Genomic DNA, 19,383 nt, shown 5'->3' with positions numbered 1-19,383 from the left:
GAGGAGTGGCCTTCCCTCCTCTGCTCCCTGAGAAGGAGTGAGGATATAAGGCTTCTACTCACACCGAGTCTTGGTTCCTGGGTCGTCTCTGGTCTGTGAACTGCAGGATGAAGATGTCTGCTCCTTGTCGGTTCTTGCTGGTGTTGAATAGAATCTGCTCGCCCGCTACTGCATCAGGCTCCTTCGTCCCGGACTCTCTGTGGCTCAGGTATGGCTCCTGTGATCGCCGCCGCCGATTGCCACTGCTGCTCAATTGACATTGCTGCCGCCGCTGCGGCAGCTGCTGGCAAGAGCTCAGATGTGTCTCCTTGCCTGGATTTTCCCTCTCTGGCTTAACTCTCTGTCCTGTGATGGCACACTTGGTGTGATTCTCTGGCTAAGGACTGTTCACTGGAACTCTAAAACTGCTTTCTACGTGAGAGCTTGTTTAGACTCCAGCTTCTCCTTCACCATCTTCCCGGAACTGTGTCGAGCATTTCTTCATATGTCTATTTGCCATCCTTATTTCTTCTTCAGAGAAGTTTCTCTTTAAGTCTTTAGCCCACTAATTTATTGGGCAGTTGTTTCTTTGAGGATTTGTTGTTGGGGCTTTTAATTTTTTGAATTCCAAGTATATTTTAGATATGAGACCCTTATCCATTGTATGGCTAATGAAGATCTTCTCCCAATCCATGGGCTTTCTGTTGATCTTGCTAGCTATGTCCTTTCCCATGCAGAAGCTCTGAAGCTTTATGCAATCGCATTTGTCCAACCTTTCTTTGATTTGTTATGTCACTAGGTTTCTATTAAGAAAATTTGCACTATATTTGAGGTTGGTATAATTTATGGAGGGGAAGGGGAAAAAAACACTGTTTAAATAGGGATACAGGTGGATCCATTGCAACAATGAGATGTACAAGTCATTATGTGGAAAAATGAACTTTACAACTTTGGTGGTGGTGGGGAGAAGGATTCAGGGGGGGGCAGGAAGAGGATGGGAAGGGATGGGAAGGGGAAACAAAGGAGGAGGCTACAATGCTTGATAAGAAATGTACTCATTATCTTGCACGTGTAATTGTAACCCCTCTGTACAGTATTTTCACAATAAAAAAGTGATAAAAAATTGGCTTGTGTCAAAGAGACTTAGGGTTTCTTCTACTCTTTCCTGTAATGTTTTCAGGGTGTCTGCTTTGACTTCGAGGTCTTTGATCTGTTCGGAGTTGATTCTGGTGCAGGGTGATACATAATTATCTAGCTTTAGTTTTCTACAGGTGATTAACAAATTTTGCCAGCACCATTTACTGAAGAGGCTGTCTTTCTTCCCTTTTATATTTTTAGCTCCCTTATCAAAGATTAGATGGCTATAGGTCTGTGGGTTCATTTCTGGGTTTTCAATTCTATTCCACTGGTCCTCGGGTAACCCCTGTTTTCACTGTATTTGATGTCTGTGCCCTGCATCTTGTATTTATACTTCTCTAATTTAGGGAAGGGAAGGGAAAAAACAAAATGCTTAAATAGGGATACAGGTTGACCCATTGTAACAATGAGATATACAAGACATTATGTTGAAAATCAAACTACAATTTAGGCAGGGGAGAGGGGATAGTTGTGGAGATGGAATGAAGGGATGGTAGGGGATGAACAAAGGAGGAGGTAACAATGCTTGATAGAAAATGGACTCATTACCTTGCTCATGTAACTGTAACCCCTCTGTGCAGTATTTTTACAATAAAAACCATATTTTAAAAAGTGACAGGTGTGTTTTGAGTTGGTTGAGTGGTCCTACTGCATGTGGCTGTGATAGGCCAGGACTTAAATTACAGATGCTAATTTTACTGTCTAAAATCAGCTTTACCTGAAACCAGAGGTAACAGCTTACCTGGTGATATTAATGCTGGTTCTGTAGGAATCATGGGTACACCTACAAAGAAACAAAGATGCTCTATATTTATCAGTATTTGAGTAAGGTGAGGCCCACATAATACATACGAGGCTGTTTAACTTCAAATATGTTTTGGAATAGAATACAAAATGGAAATGGAGCCTCCACAGAGAGACTTACAATTATATCTGACACTCATTAGCACCTATTTATTTACTGGGAAAATTTAAAACAGGTTTAGTAAAGCCTAAATTCTTAGAAAGATTATGTAAAAGATGTCCTAGAAGTCCATATAAGAAAGAGAAAAAGAGATGAATCCATTGTAGAAAATGTCTCACATTGAGCTTATCAACAAGATGGGCAACATGAAGCAAAAGTGACAGGAGTGTTTTGAGTTGGTTGAGTAGTCCTAGTGTATGTGGCTGTGATAGGTAGGCCAGGACTTACATTACAGATGCTAATTTTACTGTCTAAAATCATAGCTTTACCTGAAACCATAGGTTGTAACAGCATACCTGGTGATATTAATGCTGGTTCTGTAGGAATTAAGGGCACACCTACAAAGAAACAAAGATGCTCTGTATTTATCAATAGTTGATAAATACCCACCTAATACATACAGGGCTCTTTAACTTCAAGTATGTTTTGGAAAATAAACTAAAGAGGGATTTGAGAGGCAAGATAAACATGATTTAGGAAGTAGTGAGGAAAATAACCTACAGCAGTCACATTAGGGAAACATCTTACAATTATCATATATCTAAAACTTCTGTTTAGAGCTGATTGCCTAATAGGGTGCTTCTCACTTTTCATAGTAAATTAAATAAGGTTCACACTTACAGTCTTCTGGATAAACACATTTGAGGGTGACCTCATCAAGGATCATATTTTTAGGGCAGTAGGGCAAGCATCCTTCAACCCTACATATGAAAAAAAATCAAATGAAAATAGTACAAAATATAAAATAAAACTCAGTATTGAATATATGCAACTAAATTATATTGCTCCTGAAATTCTCCCTCCTTCTCAAGCACTAAGGACTACTCCTTTGCTAACATAGTATAATAATTTGATTTATGAAATCAGTGTTCCCTATACCTAAGCAGATTGCTATGGGCTGTGACTATACTTACTATAAAAATGTCAGTAGTACAAAAACAGCATCTTCCATGGCTCTCACTTTCTACTATTAAATCCTAAGCTCACTAAACAGACAATTGAGATCTTGAGTAGAAGAGATGAGGGAGGAGTTGGCAGAGTTGGAAGAAAGTGGTGGTATAAGACCAAAAGGAAGCCAGGTTTCCAGCTCCAGGGCATCTGGTATGGATCCCCTGTCCTTGCATGAAGCAGAGAAGCCAAGTTAAGAGTTCCTAAACCTGCAAGAGGCCTTAGGCTTGGAGACTGTGGGCCAAGAAAAGGAAAAACCATCTTTAAAGGAATTAAGCTAAAATTATGTCTGAGATTACATCTCACTGCTACTATTGGTCAATTGAAGCCCAGAGTCCAATTTATACTGATACAATCTTTTGTGCAGGTTCATATTAGGAGTACATTCTACAGAGCATTATGTACAAACTTTTATTGCAAATAAAGCCCATTTAACTGCATCTCAAATGCATTATCAGGTGATAGTAATATTTGCAATTTAAGAATATTTTACCCCTTTAATTTGACAGTATCAGTTTTCAGTTGGTCAAAAAGAAATATAATTGAGAATTGAACAAAATAATTTTTAAGAGCTACTTTTGAAGAAAAGGATAATAGAAATTATCCTGGAATTAAAGAATAAAAATATTGTGTTAAAAAAACTTAAAGTGGACAAGATAAATTGGTGACTGCCTCTTTTTAGGGTTGGTTAGTTTCAAAAACCCTAAGTTCTTAAAAGTGAAGGTGTTAAATAGGGCATTATTTGTAATTCAACCTAAAAAATACTCCTACTATTGTATAGCATCTATGAATAATTTGTTTCAAAGTTTCCATGTTATTTATAAAAATGAAGGCTTTATTTCCAGAATTTCAGATATCATTATTAAATATTAAGATAAATATGTTAAAATAAAAATTTAAAAATAAAGTTAGTACCTACTAAAAGATATTGCCAATTACTTCATCCATTATTAAAGAATTAAAAGAAAAATGCTCATTATGAAAATGAATTAAATCAATGCTAGGGAGTAACAAAGCAAAATCAGGTAGCTCTATGTAACTAGATAAATTTTACACTGAATGAGGCTGAAGAAAACACATTTAGCTATCTCCTTCATACTTCTGTCCTTTCACAATATATATTTTTAAGAACATAAACAGCTTATAAATAATCAGTGGCTTATTTCATTCAATAAGCTTTGTAATAAAGAGGATTATTAATGCTATTATACTCTAAATTTATCAAGTAGTAGGAAAAAATCTAAAGGTTACTAGATTGCAGATTATGCATGCCTGTGTGTGTGTGTGTGTGTGTGTGTGTGTGTGTATCTTTAACTTTCCCATATATTTTCATAACATTTATAACATTTATTACCATTTAACTCTTAAAAACATGTTGCATTATAGGCTTCCATTTATGTTCACATTCTGTTTCAACCCAATGATTATAACCCCCAAAAGAAAGTACTTGATCAGTTTTGTTGTTACTGTAACCCTGGCAATTAGAATTCCTAACACATAGTAACACCTCAATAACTATGCTTTGATTATGGTAGAATTAATTTGTGTTTTAGTATACAGCATGTGCAAGATTTCTTGAGGAGGACTACTTTTAAATCTAACACAAAACTCCCTGAGGACAGAATCTGATAACAGTACAGTTTGCTCATTACTTACGGTGGAAGAAATTTACATGCTAGTGCTTCAGGGTCACTGCAAGTTTTAAAGCAGGGAGTAGCACAAGGTTCATATCGCCATTCACATGCTCTCCTGTAGGGCACGGCAGCCTGGATCTCTGAGAAAATAAAGTTTAGAATGTGTCCATTTTTAAGTGCACAGCCTGAAGACTAGCAACTCATGATAAGCACCTTTGTATGGACACTTATGGAAATGACAAAATGTTCAAATAAAAACACTGTAACTGCATGGGGACCAAAGTACCTCATGCATTAGCTACAAAATGTAACTCTATCTTTAAAGATTTTCTTTTAAAGCCAAAGTTTGGAAATAGCCATGGAAAATTCAAAATCTTCCTTTACGTGTCTAGTGGATTTTCACTGATTTTTCACATTAATAGTACCCTGTATCATGCTTGGAAATATATTTCATAAAAAGTAATGTTTTACCATTATTCTATTTTATCTTTACTACTACTCTATTTACTAGCTATTACTTCTGGCCTGCAATGGAAGATACTGAGACTGAAAGCAGCCTAGAACCTTGCTAACTTCAAATAACTAGAAAAATAGCCAGACTAACTGCTTTCATTATTATCTCAAATATAGGGTGAATGTTCTGTCATTTCCCTCACAAAATTTAACACATTATCTTTTTACTCTTTTATTGTAAAGATACTGTACAGAGGGGCTACAGGTAAGGTAATGAGTGCATTTCCTATGGAGCATTGTTACCCCCTCCTTTGTTTTTCCCCTACTATCCCTTCCCTCCCCACCTTATCTTGTCCATGATAAATGTTGTTAGATTACCAAAGAATAAGTGAGTAGATTAAAATTTCAAGTTATAGTTAGAAAGCCTCCTCAATTGAAATTTTTCTCCTGCAAACTCAGCTAATATGATAACACAGAGAACAGATAAATTATCTCTAACGTGAGAATTCCAATTCAAGACCCAGTTGTCCTTCTAGGACTTTAGATAAAGAATTCAATTACTAAGAATTGCAAGGAAATAAAATATTTTGGAAAGCATCTATGCATCTGGAGATAAGAGTAACCAAAGAACTTAAGTTTATAAGTTCATGCATGCTGAGAAGATTATTTCCAGGACTAGGGTAGACCCTAGAGTTCATAGGCCTAAGAAAACCAAGAAAATCAAATTCAGATTTTGATAATGCCATTAGCTACAATTCTCTGCACCACAAGTGAAGACACTAGGTATAGTCTAACAGAGCAGATTCCTGGAGTTAAGAGGAAATAAAGGGGTTTATAAAGTTTAGTTTCCAGAAAACTAAAGTGAAGTTATTACACTATTACACTTGTTCCATTGAATATTATGTAGTCATGATAATGGCTCTTTTTCTTAAGAACACAAAACAGGCTCCCAGTTGACCTTGGCTAACCAGTCTTTCATCTTTTCCATTTGCAATTCTAACAAGAGCTACAGATTGTTCTGAGAATGACATACAAACAGAATGAGATAAGAATTTTTTGGTTGTAAAGTTTGATTTTTGACATAATGTCTTGTAGATCTCATTGTTGCAATGGGTCCACCTGTATCCCTATTTAAACAATTTGTTTATTTGTTTTATTAAACAATTTATTTATTATATTTGTTTATTTTATTAAACAATTTGTTTATTATACCAACATCAAATACAGTGAAACCAGGGGTTATACCATGGGGGAGGGACATACAAAGCAACAAAGAAATATCTTATAAATATGTTAGAAACAATAGCAAGAAACTTTGGCGGTGGGGGGGGAGGGGGGAAAGGAGATGGGAAGGGGAAACAAAGGAGGAGGCAACAATGCTTTATAAGAAATGTACTCATTACCTTGTCCAAGTAATTGTAACCCCTCTGTATGGTATTTTCACAATTTAAAAAAAAAAGAATTTTTTGGAACAGCCTATGGTTTGTCTTCCTCCATCCTAAACAGCATGTTTTAGAAAGTTTGTGTTCTGGGCTGGGAATGTGGTTTAGTGGTAGAGTGCTTACCTAGAATGCATGAGGTCCTGGGTTAGATTCCTCAATATCACATAAACAGAAAAAAATCAAAAATGGCACTGTGGCTCAAGTGGTAGAGTGTGAGCCTTGAGCAAAAGAAGCTTGGGGACAGTGCTCAAGCCCTGAGTTCATGTCCCAGGGCTGGCAAAGAAAAAGAAAGAAAGTTTGTGTTCAATAATGTCAGTGGTACCCAGAGAACAAAATTCACAGTGGAGTGCATTTACTTCTTCAGTTGAAATGCATCATGGAGCACATATGCAGACATGAGCCATCTGCTTTGCACAGATTTTCCAAGCTGGGGAACTCCAGCTCATGCTGGAGTGCTTGCTGTCTATAAGAAAGTTGCTGAGCCTGACTTTTTCTGTCTCATCAGAATATACCTAAAATTCCATGTGTTCAAGTGCTAGGGATCCTGTTTACTTTCCTTTGAGCCCCATTTCCAGGGTCAGAACCCTTGTAGAACCCTGCCAGTGGGTTTGTGCAAAACCTCCTGACAAATTTATTATTTTTGAGGACAGAAACTGTATTCAAGAGGCAAGTGTCTAAAGATCAATCTGAATTTTCCAATTAAGATAGCTACACAACAAAAGGCAATGATGAGCTCTTTTGAACTAGTTTAGGAGGGTTAGATAGAATGATACAAATTGTTTGCAAAACAAGACAGCAATCAAGCACTTGGATTTAAAAAAACAATCAACCATAACTTTTAAAGACATGAAGACTGTTTTCAGAAACTCAAAATTCAACAATTGCAGATTTCTAAGGCACTTTAGAAATAAAATCAGGTTTCTGCTGAAAGAGGGAAATTTTCTAGAAGGTATACAGTTACAAAACTTACTTAAAGTTATAACTATCTTTATATATCAAAAAAATGGTATAATGTTAAGAACTCAATGACTACCCCATTGTATAAATTGTGTGTGAGTCCTCTTAACACTCTCAAGAAACAAACCTTCTATGCTGAAGCTACTTGACTGTTTGAATTCTTCAGAGTCATCATATTTTGATGCTTTGACGGCAGAGTCTGTAACTACGATGAAAAAGCCTTTCCTGCTGTATAATTCAAACGCACTGTAGCCAGGAATCCAGAGACTCTGATGGTGGAAAAATGTGGCTTTCTGTTGAAAGGCGGCATTTGCCTTCCACAGTTCCAAGCTGAGTGCGTCATTGTCGCGGACATAGAGAAAGTAGTTTGGCCTTTCAGCAGATTCCAAGGACACAAGTGCCAAAGCTGTAAAAATATAGAGCAGTATCTGGACAACTGTTTTGAGTTTCATTGAAAGCAGATTCCAACACCGGCATTATCAAAGTACACATTATAAAGTGAAAATTACAATTAATGTAAATCTCATAGATCTTAGAAATAAATAATAAGACCTCTAAAAGGAAAATGCAATACTTTTAAATGATTGGCAACACAATGGGATCTCCTAAGTTGATCTTCGCTAAGTTCTATTTTTAATCATTCATCACGACCTTCAAAGGAAGAAAAGTAAATATCAATAACATGCCTGAGAACACAGTTTCACACAAGAAATTAAATTATTAATTGGACATATTTGTGGTTTTAAGCTTTGACATTTTCAAATGCTCTCAATTTATAAACACCTAAATTGGAACCGAAAAGTGAGAAAATAGTGAATTAGAAAATAGTGAAGTAGGCATGTAACTAGTTGTACTGTAGTATCACTGAGTTCTTTTTTAAATATATATTTTTATTGTAATGATACTGTACAGAGGGACTACAGTTACATGAGTAAGGTAATGAGAACGTTTCCTACTGAGCATTGTTACCCACTTCTTTGTTTTTTCCCCTACCATCCTTTCCCTCCCCCACAACTCCTTCCTCCCCACCCCTGAAGTTTTAAAGTTCGTTTTCAACATTCACTGAGTTCTTAGTGTATTGTTTTTTCAAGAGAATTTACTGCAATGAGAAAATTATCTCCTCAATATTATTTATTTCCCAAAGGATTTTCAAATGTTTAATGAGCAATTAGACCTCCCAAAGTGTTAGAGACGTATCATTCTTTTTTGTTATCTACTCTGTTAATTTTCCCTTATATTGGTAAAACTCATGCTATAAAAGTTTTTAATTGAGATATTATGTTGATTTTCTGAAGTAAACATTGTATTATTCTATGAAGAATGATATTTAAGGTAAGTCATAAAATGAAGAACTAACAAGTTTAATATGATACTCATTTATTATGTCATAAAATCTTGAAAGTGACTCAGCTGAGCAAGAATACAAACAGTAGATATGATGGGCATAAACTAAAATTTTGAACTAGTGGGTGCTTCAACACTAAGAGAGTCCATTTCATAGGTAAAAAATGATTTATTCTAACTGGAGAATTCAGGATACTTCTCAAAATAAGTAAATGTTAAGTAAGAGTCATTAAATTCAAGAAAGTTTTGCTAAGTTTCTAGAGCATGGTCTGCATGTTTCTATGCATTTTGCATTGTAAAAAAGTAGTAAAACAGTAATATCACTGTACCTGAAGGGGACATTAGCACATTCAGAACAGGGGTCTGATGGACATAAACACTACAAACTACTTGGTCCAAAATAATAAAGGCAGAGCCACCTTCTAGATACTCTAAAAACATTCCATGAGCCAGAAGAGGAGACCCACTAGATGGCAATGTCTGCTATCGTCTATGCTCTAATATAATGCCCTCAATATTTATCTTCTCTGAAATCAAAGCAATGGTTTCCCTTTTGCTTTATTCTGACATTAAATTCTTTTAAATTCTAACACTGTCTTCCAAAAGTTTTTCAACAAGTTTCATGGTAAAAGCTTCAAATGTTTCAGTTAAGCTTTAAGACCAAAATGCAATGTACAAGACACTATGTTGAAAATGAACTTTACAACTTCAGGGAGGGGGAGGGAGGAGTTGGGGAAGTGGGGCAGGAAGGGATGGTAGGGGAAAAACAAAGGAGGGGGTAACAATGCTCAGTAGGAAATGGACTCATTACCTTACTCGTAACTGTAACCCCTCTGTACAGTATCTTTACAATAAAAAATATATATTAAAAAAGACAAAAATGCAATCAAACATTAGCAGTTCTAACATAAATATAACAAAAATATACTTTATTTCATATACGAAATAGACAGCTATTTGATTGCCAAGATCAAAGTTCAAATTTTTGAGTTCCAAGTATATTTTAGAACATAGAAACGTTTCATAAACATATAGGATCCAAAATTAATAGTTGAATGTGAATGAAGAAAACTATTTCTTATTTCCAATTATACTTACATGATGTCTTCTCTTTGAATAGGCCTGGAGTGATCATAAAATTAAAAAATATCTTGCCATGAATGTTACTTTTAGGCAAAGAGAAAACACTTCTACTGGTCATGTTGACACCCAGAATAAGGCCACTCTGTCCATAATTTGCCAGCATATATGGCCCATCTCCAAGTCCTAATGATACACAAGTAAGAGAATTATAAATAAACACAGGATGGTTTTTAAATTTCTATTATGTAAATGAAGTAATTTTAATTAAAAATACCCTCAAACTATTGAACAATTAAAAATATCACCAGTGAATTCACCAGACACAGAATATGCAACTTGAAACATAGAATACATAAGTACAAATGAAGGTGTGTGCATGTGAATGTGGGAAAGAATATATTCAAGTTTGTATTAATGTAGATGGAAAACTGAGCTGGATAGAAACTGACTTAAACATTCAGCCTTCAATTATTTTACCTATATGATTAAGTTGGCTCAGCTGAGCTTCCAACTCTGTGGTTCCAAGACTGTAATCTATCTCAATAAACAAAAGATACTTAGCTGGTTCAATGGCAGGTATTAAGATAATCCACTAAAATTCATTTCCCCATAGTTTCACTGTATGGAAAAAAGAATTCACATCATATACAGTATTTTCCTATTCTAGAAGTGAGGTATGTCTATGCATAAGAGAATATAAGATGAAGCTCAGGCAAGAAGTCAAAAGACTTTATAACTTACATCATAATTGTTTCCTATAAAGTAGAAAACATTTATTATGGTAAAAAATAGTCTGTGTAGAAGTAAACCTGAATCTTAATTAAAACAAATTTTCTTCACATCTCAGGAAAAGCAGTATAAAAAGGACTAGTGTGCTCATTGGTATTTTTAAAAGTATGCATTCAATTTTATGATCAGGAGAGCAGTTTGACTTCTATCCAATTTCTTTGTGATCTAATGTTCTCAGCATAACTGTGTATTGTTAATGTTCAAAGTTTCTTCTGCATAATCAACTATTAAGTTAATGATTAACAGATGAATACCATTTACAGATATGTGCACATTTTGTGTTGTATGCTATAGTAATGTTAATTACATTAGCAGGTTATATACTAAAAGATGAATAGTATTGCACTCTGTATTTCATATTCACCTTCCTCTCATTTTCATCTCAAAAACAATTCTCCCTGACCTACCCTAAGGAAGGAGAAAAGAGATTCAATATATATGAGAACAAGATGTTCCTCCATTAAGGACTGCAACACAGGAAAAGTAAGGTTAAAGGGATAAGAAGTAGAAAAGAAAACAAGGATCAAAAAATTTCAATTAGCTATGATAAATAATGCTGCAATAAACATAGTTGTGCTGGTAGCTTTAGTATGGTCTTGTTTGTAATCATTTGGGTAAATGTCCAAAAATGGGATTGCTGGGTCATATGGTAGCTCTATGTGAAGTCTTTTGAGGAACCTCCATACTACTTTCCAAAGTGGCTGAACAAGTTTACACTCCCACCAACATATTTATAAGATGATTTCTTTGTTGCTTTGTTCGTACCTCCCCCATGGTATAACCCCTGCTTTCACTATATTTGATGTTGATATAATTTGTGGAGGGGAAGGGAAAAAACAAGTCGTTTAAATAGGGTTACAGGTGGACCCATTACAACAATGAGATGTACAAGACGTTATGTCGAAAAACGAACTTTACAACCTTGGCAGGGTGGGGCAGTGGGTGGTAGGGGGTATGGGGGTGGAGGGGTGGAGAGGGGAAGGGAAGGTATGAGGAAAAAAAGGAGGAGGCAACAATGCTGGATAAAAAATGTATTCACTATCTTGCCCATGTAATTGTAACCTCTCTGTACGGTATTTTCACAATAAAAAAAATTTAATTAAGTTTTTTATTGTGAAAATACCGTACAGAGGGGTTAGAGTTACATGAGCAAGGTAATGAGTACATTTCTTATCCAGCATTGTTGCCTCCTCCTTTGTTTACCCCTACCATCCCTTCCCTCCCACCTCCTCAGCTACACCCCCCATCCCCCAACAAGGATCAAAATTTATATCACATAGACCAAGCAAGAAAGGGAAGCCCCCAGAGGATGGCATGTTTGGGGTTGTCCCTTCCATTAGCATCACTATAGAGCATCTGGGGACACTTATGCTGTCTCTACTACCTAAGAGATAATTCTCCTGGAAGAACAAGAACCAATTGAAATAAGTGTTCCAGATGCAAATATACTCTGATTGATAAATATTTTGGTTTGGATAGAGATGCAAATGAAGTGTAAAAAAGAAGATACATATGTAAATTACAGAATACAGCTCAAATGGAATTAGGTAGATATGAATGTAGGTAGATAGATAAGATAGACAGATAGACAGATACTCAGCAACTTGAGGGCTTGGATCATTTTCAGGAATAGTTGACTTAAGAATGAGAGGAACACAAAACTAGCTTTTAATGTGCTTATAATGTGCTAAGTGATCTTTTGTTTCTTTTGTATGTTCTTCCCCCAAGGTATAACCCCTCTTTTCACTGTATTTGATTCCGGTGTCCTACATCTTGTATATACATTTTCCTAATTTGGGGAGGGGAAGGGAAATCACAAAATGCTCAAATAAGGATACAGGTTGACCCATTGTAGCAATGAGATGTACAAGAAAATGAACTTTACAACTTGCGGGGGAGGAAAAAGAGGGTAGGGGAAAAACAAAGGAGGGGGTAACAATGCTCAATAGGAAATGGACTCATTATCTTACTCATGTAACTGTAACCCCTCTGTACAATACCTTTACAATGAAATATATATTTAATAAAAAAAAAAGAATGAGAGGAACAGTCAAACAAAATCACCCTTCCTCAACTTTAGGTCCTCAGGACCTAAAGAAAAACTGTTATCTGAGAAATACATTTATAAGTACAATGTCATGGCTATTATATATAATTTTTGTGGTAGGGATTATTGAAATTGTGTTAGCTATTACCTCTAAATTCTCCTACTTAAACTTTTTTCCCTATAAAGTCACAAAGAATTATTTCTGTATTTTCTTTGAATCACAAAATGTAGTCTGGCATGTTGGGGTTCTTTTTTATTAAATTATTGGTTTATGTTTATTCTTTTTTATTTTAAGACAAAGTCTTACAGACCTGGAATTCAAGATCATCCTTTCTCAGCAACTATAGTGCAGAGATTACAGGGTGTACCACTATATCCCCAGAGTTGGGCACATATTAAGTAAGTAAAGGAAAATAAAGATGATTCAGCTATACATGTCCCAAGAAGACTGAATGATGTTACAAATGCTGAAAAAAAATGCTGTGATATTTAGGATCAAATAACTTAATAACAGTCTTGTAAAACACTTTCTTTCTCGTGTTTTATTGTAAAAATACTGTACAGAGGGGTTACGATACATGAGTAAGATAATGAGTACATTTCCTATTGAGCTTTGTTACCTCCTTTGAAAACACTTTCTGATTAGTAAGAACAATCTTCATAATTCTATAATCACTTCAAAGATCTATTTCTCCTATATTATTTTACAAATTCTTATTCTCTTGACTATATGTTCCTTCTATTTCTTCAATTGTATAGACAATAGATTTCTTTGCTATTCCATTGAGCCTACCAATGTCTTGTGCAGGTCCTCTGATGCATTAATACAGTAATACAAATTGAATAAGAACTAGTCTAGAGAAGTCTATAAACATTGAGAATTTCCCTAAATTATCTTTGTACATAATGTAGAGTCTCCAATAACAATGTATGTTGTACCTATACAAGGATGTGTTGGGGCTGGGAAGGTGGCTCAGTGGTAGAGCGCTTGCCTTGCATGTATGAGGCTCTGGGTTTGATTCCTCAGCACCACATAAGCAGAAAAAAAAAAGCCAGAAGTGGCGTTGTGGCTCAAGTGGTAGAGCGCTGGCCTTGAGCTGAAGAGCTGAGGGACAGCGCCCAGGCCCAGAGTTTAGGCCCACGACTGGACCCCAAAAAAAAAGGATGTGTTAACCACACATCAGTCCAAATAGCATGGGCAGCAAATTCATTAGCTCTGAAATCTGATGGTTTCCAGATCTAATTTGACCATATTTTGGCTAAGTGATTTTAAATAAGTTATGGAATCTTTCTGTGCCTTAATTACCTCATTTGTAAAATTCAGACTAAAATAAAAATAATAAATAAAATAAAATTATAATATATTTCAAGTTAAAATCATATGTAGTTAGTACAACAAAAGCTATTCATAGTTTTGCTAGTATTTCTAGAAAATCAATTGCATTTTGGTCATGGAATCTAAAGGACATGAAATACAATTGTTTGTGTGTGTATTTGTATATGTGTGTCTGTGTATATCTGTTTGTCTCTCTGTCCATCTGCATGTCTTGGACACAATAGACAAGAAATATTTTTAAACCAGACTTTTTTTTAGATTTCCTTATCTACTTAGAGGGACATTTAAATGTTGTAACATTTAAAAACTCAACATTTAAACATCCCTCTGTGGTAAAGTCAGAAAATTAAACTTTTATAATTTCCTTAGAAATTACAATTTCCTTAGCTATTATAAAAATTTCCATTAAATTTCCATAATCCTAACATAACGAAAACAACTAACTGCTAAAATGCTGGTTTTCTTTCTAATTTATCGTCTCTATTTCTCTAAAGTTATCTAGCTTTCTTCAGACATCTACAGCAGATAGATGTCTTCTTGACTTAGTAAGTGACTCGATGTGCCTTAAATTGGCTGTTTGGTTCAGATTTCCTATATCCATTATTCTAATTTACCATTCACCTGTCAGTGGTTTAGACTGATTCCAGAACCTGACAAAACTTGTCTGAATCAGTTTTGGTGGCTCTACCTTCCTCATTAAGTAGGTTTGACAAAAAACAAACTGAATCTGCTAGTTTCTGACATTTTCACTGAAGCTAAAATTTATCTTCTTATATCTACGCCTTAGTTTTAGGCAGCACATCCTTTCAGACCTCTCACTCAAAATATGGATGTTTGGAGTGGCTAGGAGATAGACATTATTATTATCTCAATAAATTTGTATTCTGGTGATACCCAGATAATTATTTTTTTCTTAGTAATAGAAAAATAAATTTCTTATATTATCATATTTTAATTTTGTTCCTTTGATTTCCACAGCATAATAAAATAATCACTACACTGTTCAATAAATCAGCAAAATTGATCCTTTTGAGTGACACTTAGTATGCTTTTGTTAACATCTTTCCTTATTCACTAACACACACACACACACACACACACACACACACACACACACACACCTCCTAGGCCCTCCTAATCTCCATTTTCCTCTCTACTTCTATTAGTTACACTACTTTAGCTAACATCTTATTGAAGTGATAGAGTATTTTTCTCTATGCCTGGCTTATTTCACTCAACCTAATACTCTCTAAGGTTGGCTGCATTGTCACAAAAATGAATAGATTTCTTGTTGTAATTTTTTAAATACCATTTTGCTAGAAGGTATTTTAAATGTTTCTCCACAAACAAATAATTTTGTATAACCACTATGCAAATTTGTTGCATTTTATCATTATACTATATCTATATGTATCAAAATATCACATTATAATCCATACAGATGTACTAGTAACTATTAAAAGTAAAATCGAATTTAAAATTTTTGTACAATTCAAATTTGTACATACTGAGAAGGTACATATACCTTTGATGTATGTCTTTTTTCATTTAACTTAAAATTTTAAACTAATATTATTTATTAATTCTCACTATCGGAAATATTTAGTGAGGACCTTTAAGTGCCGAGAACTTAAGCTATACAATATTTTTCAGGGAATAAACTTTAATATGTATGCTTAGAGATGTAGGCAAAGTTGAAAAGTTAAAGGCTTTCATAAGTTATGAGCTAAGTTATGAACTGTGTTTACAGTATAAATTGTTTAACAGTTTTAAACTGAAACCATATCTAATTCAATAGTGATATTCATTATTAAAATGTCACATACCTTCATTGTAATATTCACAATCAAGTGCTAAAAGAAAAAAGAATAAGTAGTAAGCTACATAAACACTTATCTGAATAAATACATAAAAGAAGATGATATCCCAATGTAAGAGCATCCTCTAGACCAAGGGGAATTTTTTAAAACAAAGTGTTGCAATTAATACATCATATGCAATGATTTAAAAAAGAAACAAATAGACCTATGAATTTAGCAATATCCATCAAAGCTGTCCAAATTGTCATCTATTTATCAAGTGACTAATCTACACAAGTAAATGAAACGTTTAAAGAATCAAATCTGAAGTCAAATCCAAGACAATTTAGAAGAAATGCTTCTTAGAATGGTGACAATTCTCAAGTCATAAAAGGGTTAAAACCATAAACAATTTCTCTGTCTGTGTATATTTCAAATGTTTCAGGACCTTCATCAAATATAGCAGAAAAAATATCCTTTTTATCATATACTACAATTAATGGTTGCCAAAGGAATATATAGACATTTAAAACCAATTTCATGGCATTGGGCTTATAATAAAACAATTTATACATTCCTCCTCCTCCTTATCTAGTCCCATCTCCTTTTTTTTTCCTCCTCCTTTTATGGTCCTGGGGTTTGAATTCAGGGCCTTGTGTTTATTAGGTAGGTAACCTACTACTTTTTCTTTCCTATTTTTTTTGGGGGGGTGGTGCGTGGGGTTTGAACTCTGGGGCTGGGTGCTGTTCCTCAGCTCTTCAGCTCAAGGCCAGCACTCTTATCACTTGAGCCACAGCACCACTTCTAGTTTTCTAGTAGTTACTTGGAGATAAGAGTCTCATGGACTTTCCTGCCCAGGTTGACTTTGAACTGCGATTCTCCTATCTCAGCCTCCTGAGTAGCTAGGATTACAGGTGTGAGCCACTGGCGCCCAGAATCGTTATTAATTTTTTTAATTTTTAATTTTTTGTTGGTCATGGATCCTGAACTCTGGGCCTGGGCACTGTCCCTCAGCTCTTCAGCTCAAGGCTAGCATTCTACTACTTGAGCCACAGCGCCACTTCCAGCTTTTTTCTGCTTATGTGGTGCTGAGGGCCTCAGCCATGCAAGGCAAGCACTCTACCACTGAGCCACCTTCCCAGCCCCATTATTAATTTTTAATAGGATCTTCTGTTTATGTTTGGGCCAGCCTGGATCCTATGCTCCTGTTTATGCTTCCCACATCACCAGGATCACAGATGTGCACCACCACACAGATGTTTTTCCTTTTCTTTTTCTTTCGTTTTTTTTTGGGGGGAGGGGTCCAGTCATGGGGCCTGAACTCTGGGCCTGGGCACTGTCCCTCAGCTCTTCAGCTCAAGGCTATCACTCTACCACTTGAGCCACAGCACCACTTCTGGCTTTTTTTCTTTTTGCTTATGTGGTACTGAGGAATCCAACCCAGGGCCTCAGGCATGCAAGGCAAGCACTCTACCACTGAGCCATCTTCCCAGCCCCTTCTTTTTCTTTTTTTTTTACTGGTTAATATACGATATCATAATTTTTCCCCCTGGGTGGGTCTCAACCATAATGCTCCAAGGCTCACCTCCCAAGTACCTGGGATTATAAGCATGAGTCACCAGAAATTTAGATTTTAAAAGGTGTCCCCCTAAGGATTCTCTAAGTAGAGTACTCACCACATACAGTGGGTGATCTCCAGTGAATTGATACCCCTTCCTGACAACACTTATAAGCATATGCTGCTACACTAGTACACAAACATTCACAGTCCCCACCAAGATTACAATTGCAGGTATCTTCATGGCAGTTTTTGGCAAAAGAAGTAACATCAATCTGAAAATGAAGTGAAAAATGACATAATTTCAATAAGCACTGATTGTTTAAAACTCAAAATTCTAAGAGGAAACTAACCGGCAGGTTTTTTTTGTAATTTTCATTATTTAACACTGCCACCTAGAGGGTTCTGGTTATTTCAATGCTCTACATTGCCAAAAAAGAAAAAAAGAAGAGAAGAGGAGGAGGAGGAGGAGGAGGAGGAGGAAAGATGAAGAACAAAGGAATTATTAGGTAGCTATCATATCAAAGAACTAACAAACAAGTAATAAGAATAACAAATAAATACTATTTCAATATTTGTGGCATATCAGATTCATATATTTGGAGGCTCTTTGTTTCATTGTTGACATATTCACATGACATTTTAAATAGAGCATTTTCTGTGTCCAGTCACTTAGAGACTGAACATTTTCCTTCAGTCCTTTACCATGTTTATGTTTTGGTTTGCTTTTGGTTAAAGCACATAAGGAAAATCATGTCCATCTAGATATACATTTGGAAAAGGAATCTTTTGGTCTCTTTTTCAGGTAACTGTGTTATTCAGTAAACTATAAACTTGAAAAAATACTGTTTTCTTGGGGCTGGGAAGGTGGCTCAGCGGTAGAGCACTTGCCTTGCATGCATGAGGCCCTGGGTTTGATTCCTCAGCACCACATAAGCAAAAAGATAAAAGCTGGAAGTGGCGCTGTGGCTCAAGTGGTAGAGCACTAGCCTTGAGCTGAAGAGCTGAGAGACAGTGCCCAGGCCCAGAGTTCAGGCCCCATGACCGGACCAAAAAAAAAAAAAATACTGTTTCTTAAAGATTAGGTGCAGTATAAACCTGAAACTGCATCAACAAACTTTGTGTTTCAATATGTTAAATCCTTTGGTTTAACAACTTGAAGAATAGGTCTTTACTTCTACTTGATTAACATCATACATTGGTCATTTGGAAAATGTACTGACTTACACAAATCTTCTAAGTAGTAACGCATCTAAATATATATAATATCAATAAATCATCTTTGTAAATAAAGTCATCTATATTATCAGAAAAGTTGTTAAGTATTATAGTACCTTCAAACTTACAGTGACAGTTACAAAGTTCTACTTTTCGTTTGAAAGTTCAAATCTTTCTGGGGCTGGGAATGTGGCTTAGTGGTAAAGTGCTTGCCTAGCATACATGAAGCCCTGAGTTGGATTCCTTAGTATCACATAAACAGAAAAAATCCAGAAATTGTGCTGTGGCTCAAGTGGTAGAGCAAAAGAAGCTCAGGGACAGTGCCCAAGCCCTGAATTCAAGCGCCAGGACTGGCAAAAAAAATAAATAAATAAATAAAAGAAAGTTCAAATCATTCAAGGACAAAAAACTGTCACTTTCCTTGATAACACAGACTTAATTCCACTCCTTTTCAAGTAAATATCTACCAGATAGCCTTGTCTGAATTACTATATTTGTCTGGAATTTGTCACTCTTCTTGTTCTTTTAAAGTATAAATGTTCATGGGAAAAAATCACAATACTGTCTTTCCTCAAAGCAACTAGTGTATCTTTATATGCAGCAGTAATATTGTTAGACTTTTACAAATATGTTAAACTGCTTTCAAAACTTCTGTAAGGCCTAAAATTATTGTGTGGGAAAGAAGTTTAGAAAGT

General features: G+C 35.4%; 1 protein-coding gene across 1 annotated transcript in view; it reads right to left on the bottom strand.

Annotated features, from left to right (window-relative positions):
• Window positions 1-19,383, bottom strand: part of Otogl (otogelin-like) — a 148,014-nt gene that overhangs the window by 54,210 nt on the left and 74,421 nt on the right. Inside the window, exons 30-36 of the mRNA XM_013018769.1 lie at window positions 17,589-17,745; window positions 15,940-15,966; window positions 9,957-10,124; window positions 7,642-7,920; window positions 4,685-4,802; window positions 2,702-2,781; window positions 1,852-1,900 (exon numbers count right to left, since the gene is read on the bottom strand). Of these exons, the coding sequence (XP_012874223.1) occupies window positions 1,852-1,900; window positions 2,702-2,781; window positions 4,685-4,802; window positions 7,642-7,920; window positions 9,957-10,124; window positions 15,940-15,966; window positions 17,589-17,745 (878 nt within the window). The remainder of the gene's footprint in view (window positions 1-1,851; window positions 1,901-2,701; window positions 2,782-4,684; window positions 4,803-7,641; window positions 7,921-9,956; window positions 10,125-15,939; window positions 15,967-17,588; window positions 17,746-19,383) is intronic.

This window comes from Dipodomys ordii, unplaced genomic scaffold (assembly GCF_000151885.1).
Source record: "Dipodomys ordii isolate 6190 unplaced genomic scaffold, Dord_2.0 Scaffold3, whole genome shotgun sequence".
Lineage (NCBI taxonomy): Eukaryota > Metazoa > Chordata > Mammalia > Rodentia > Heteromyidae > Dipodomys > Dipodomys ordii.
The sequence above is the reverse complement of the archived record's forward strand: the minus strand, read 5'-3'. Positions and strand labels throughout refer to the sequence as shown.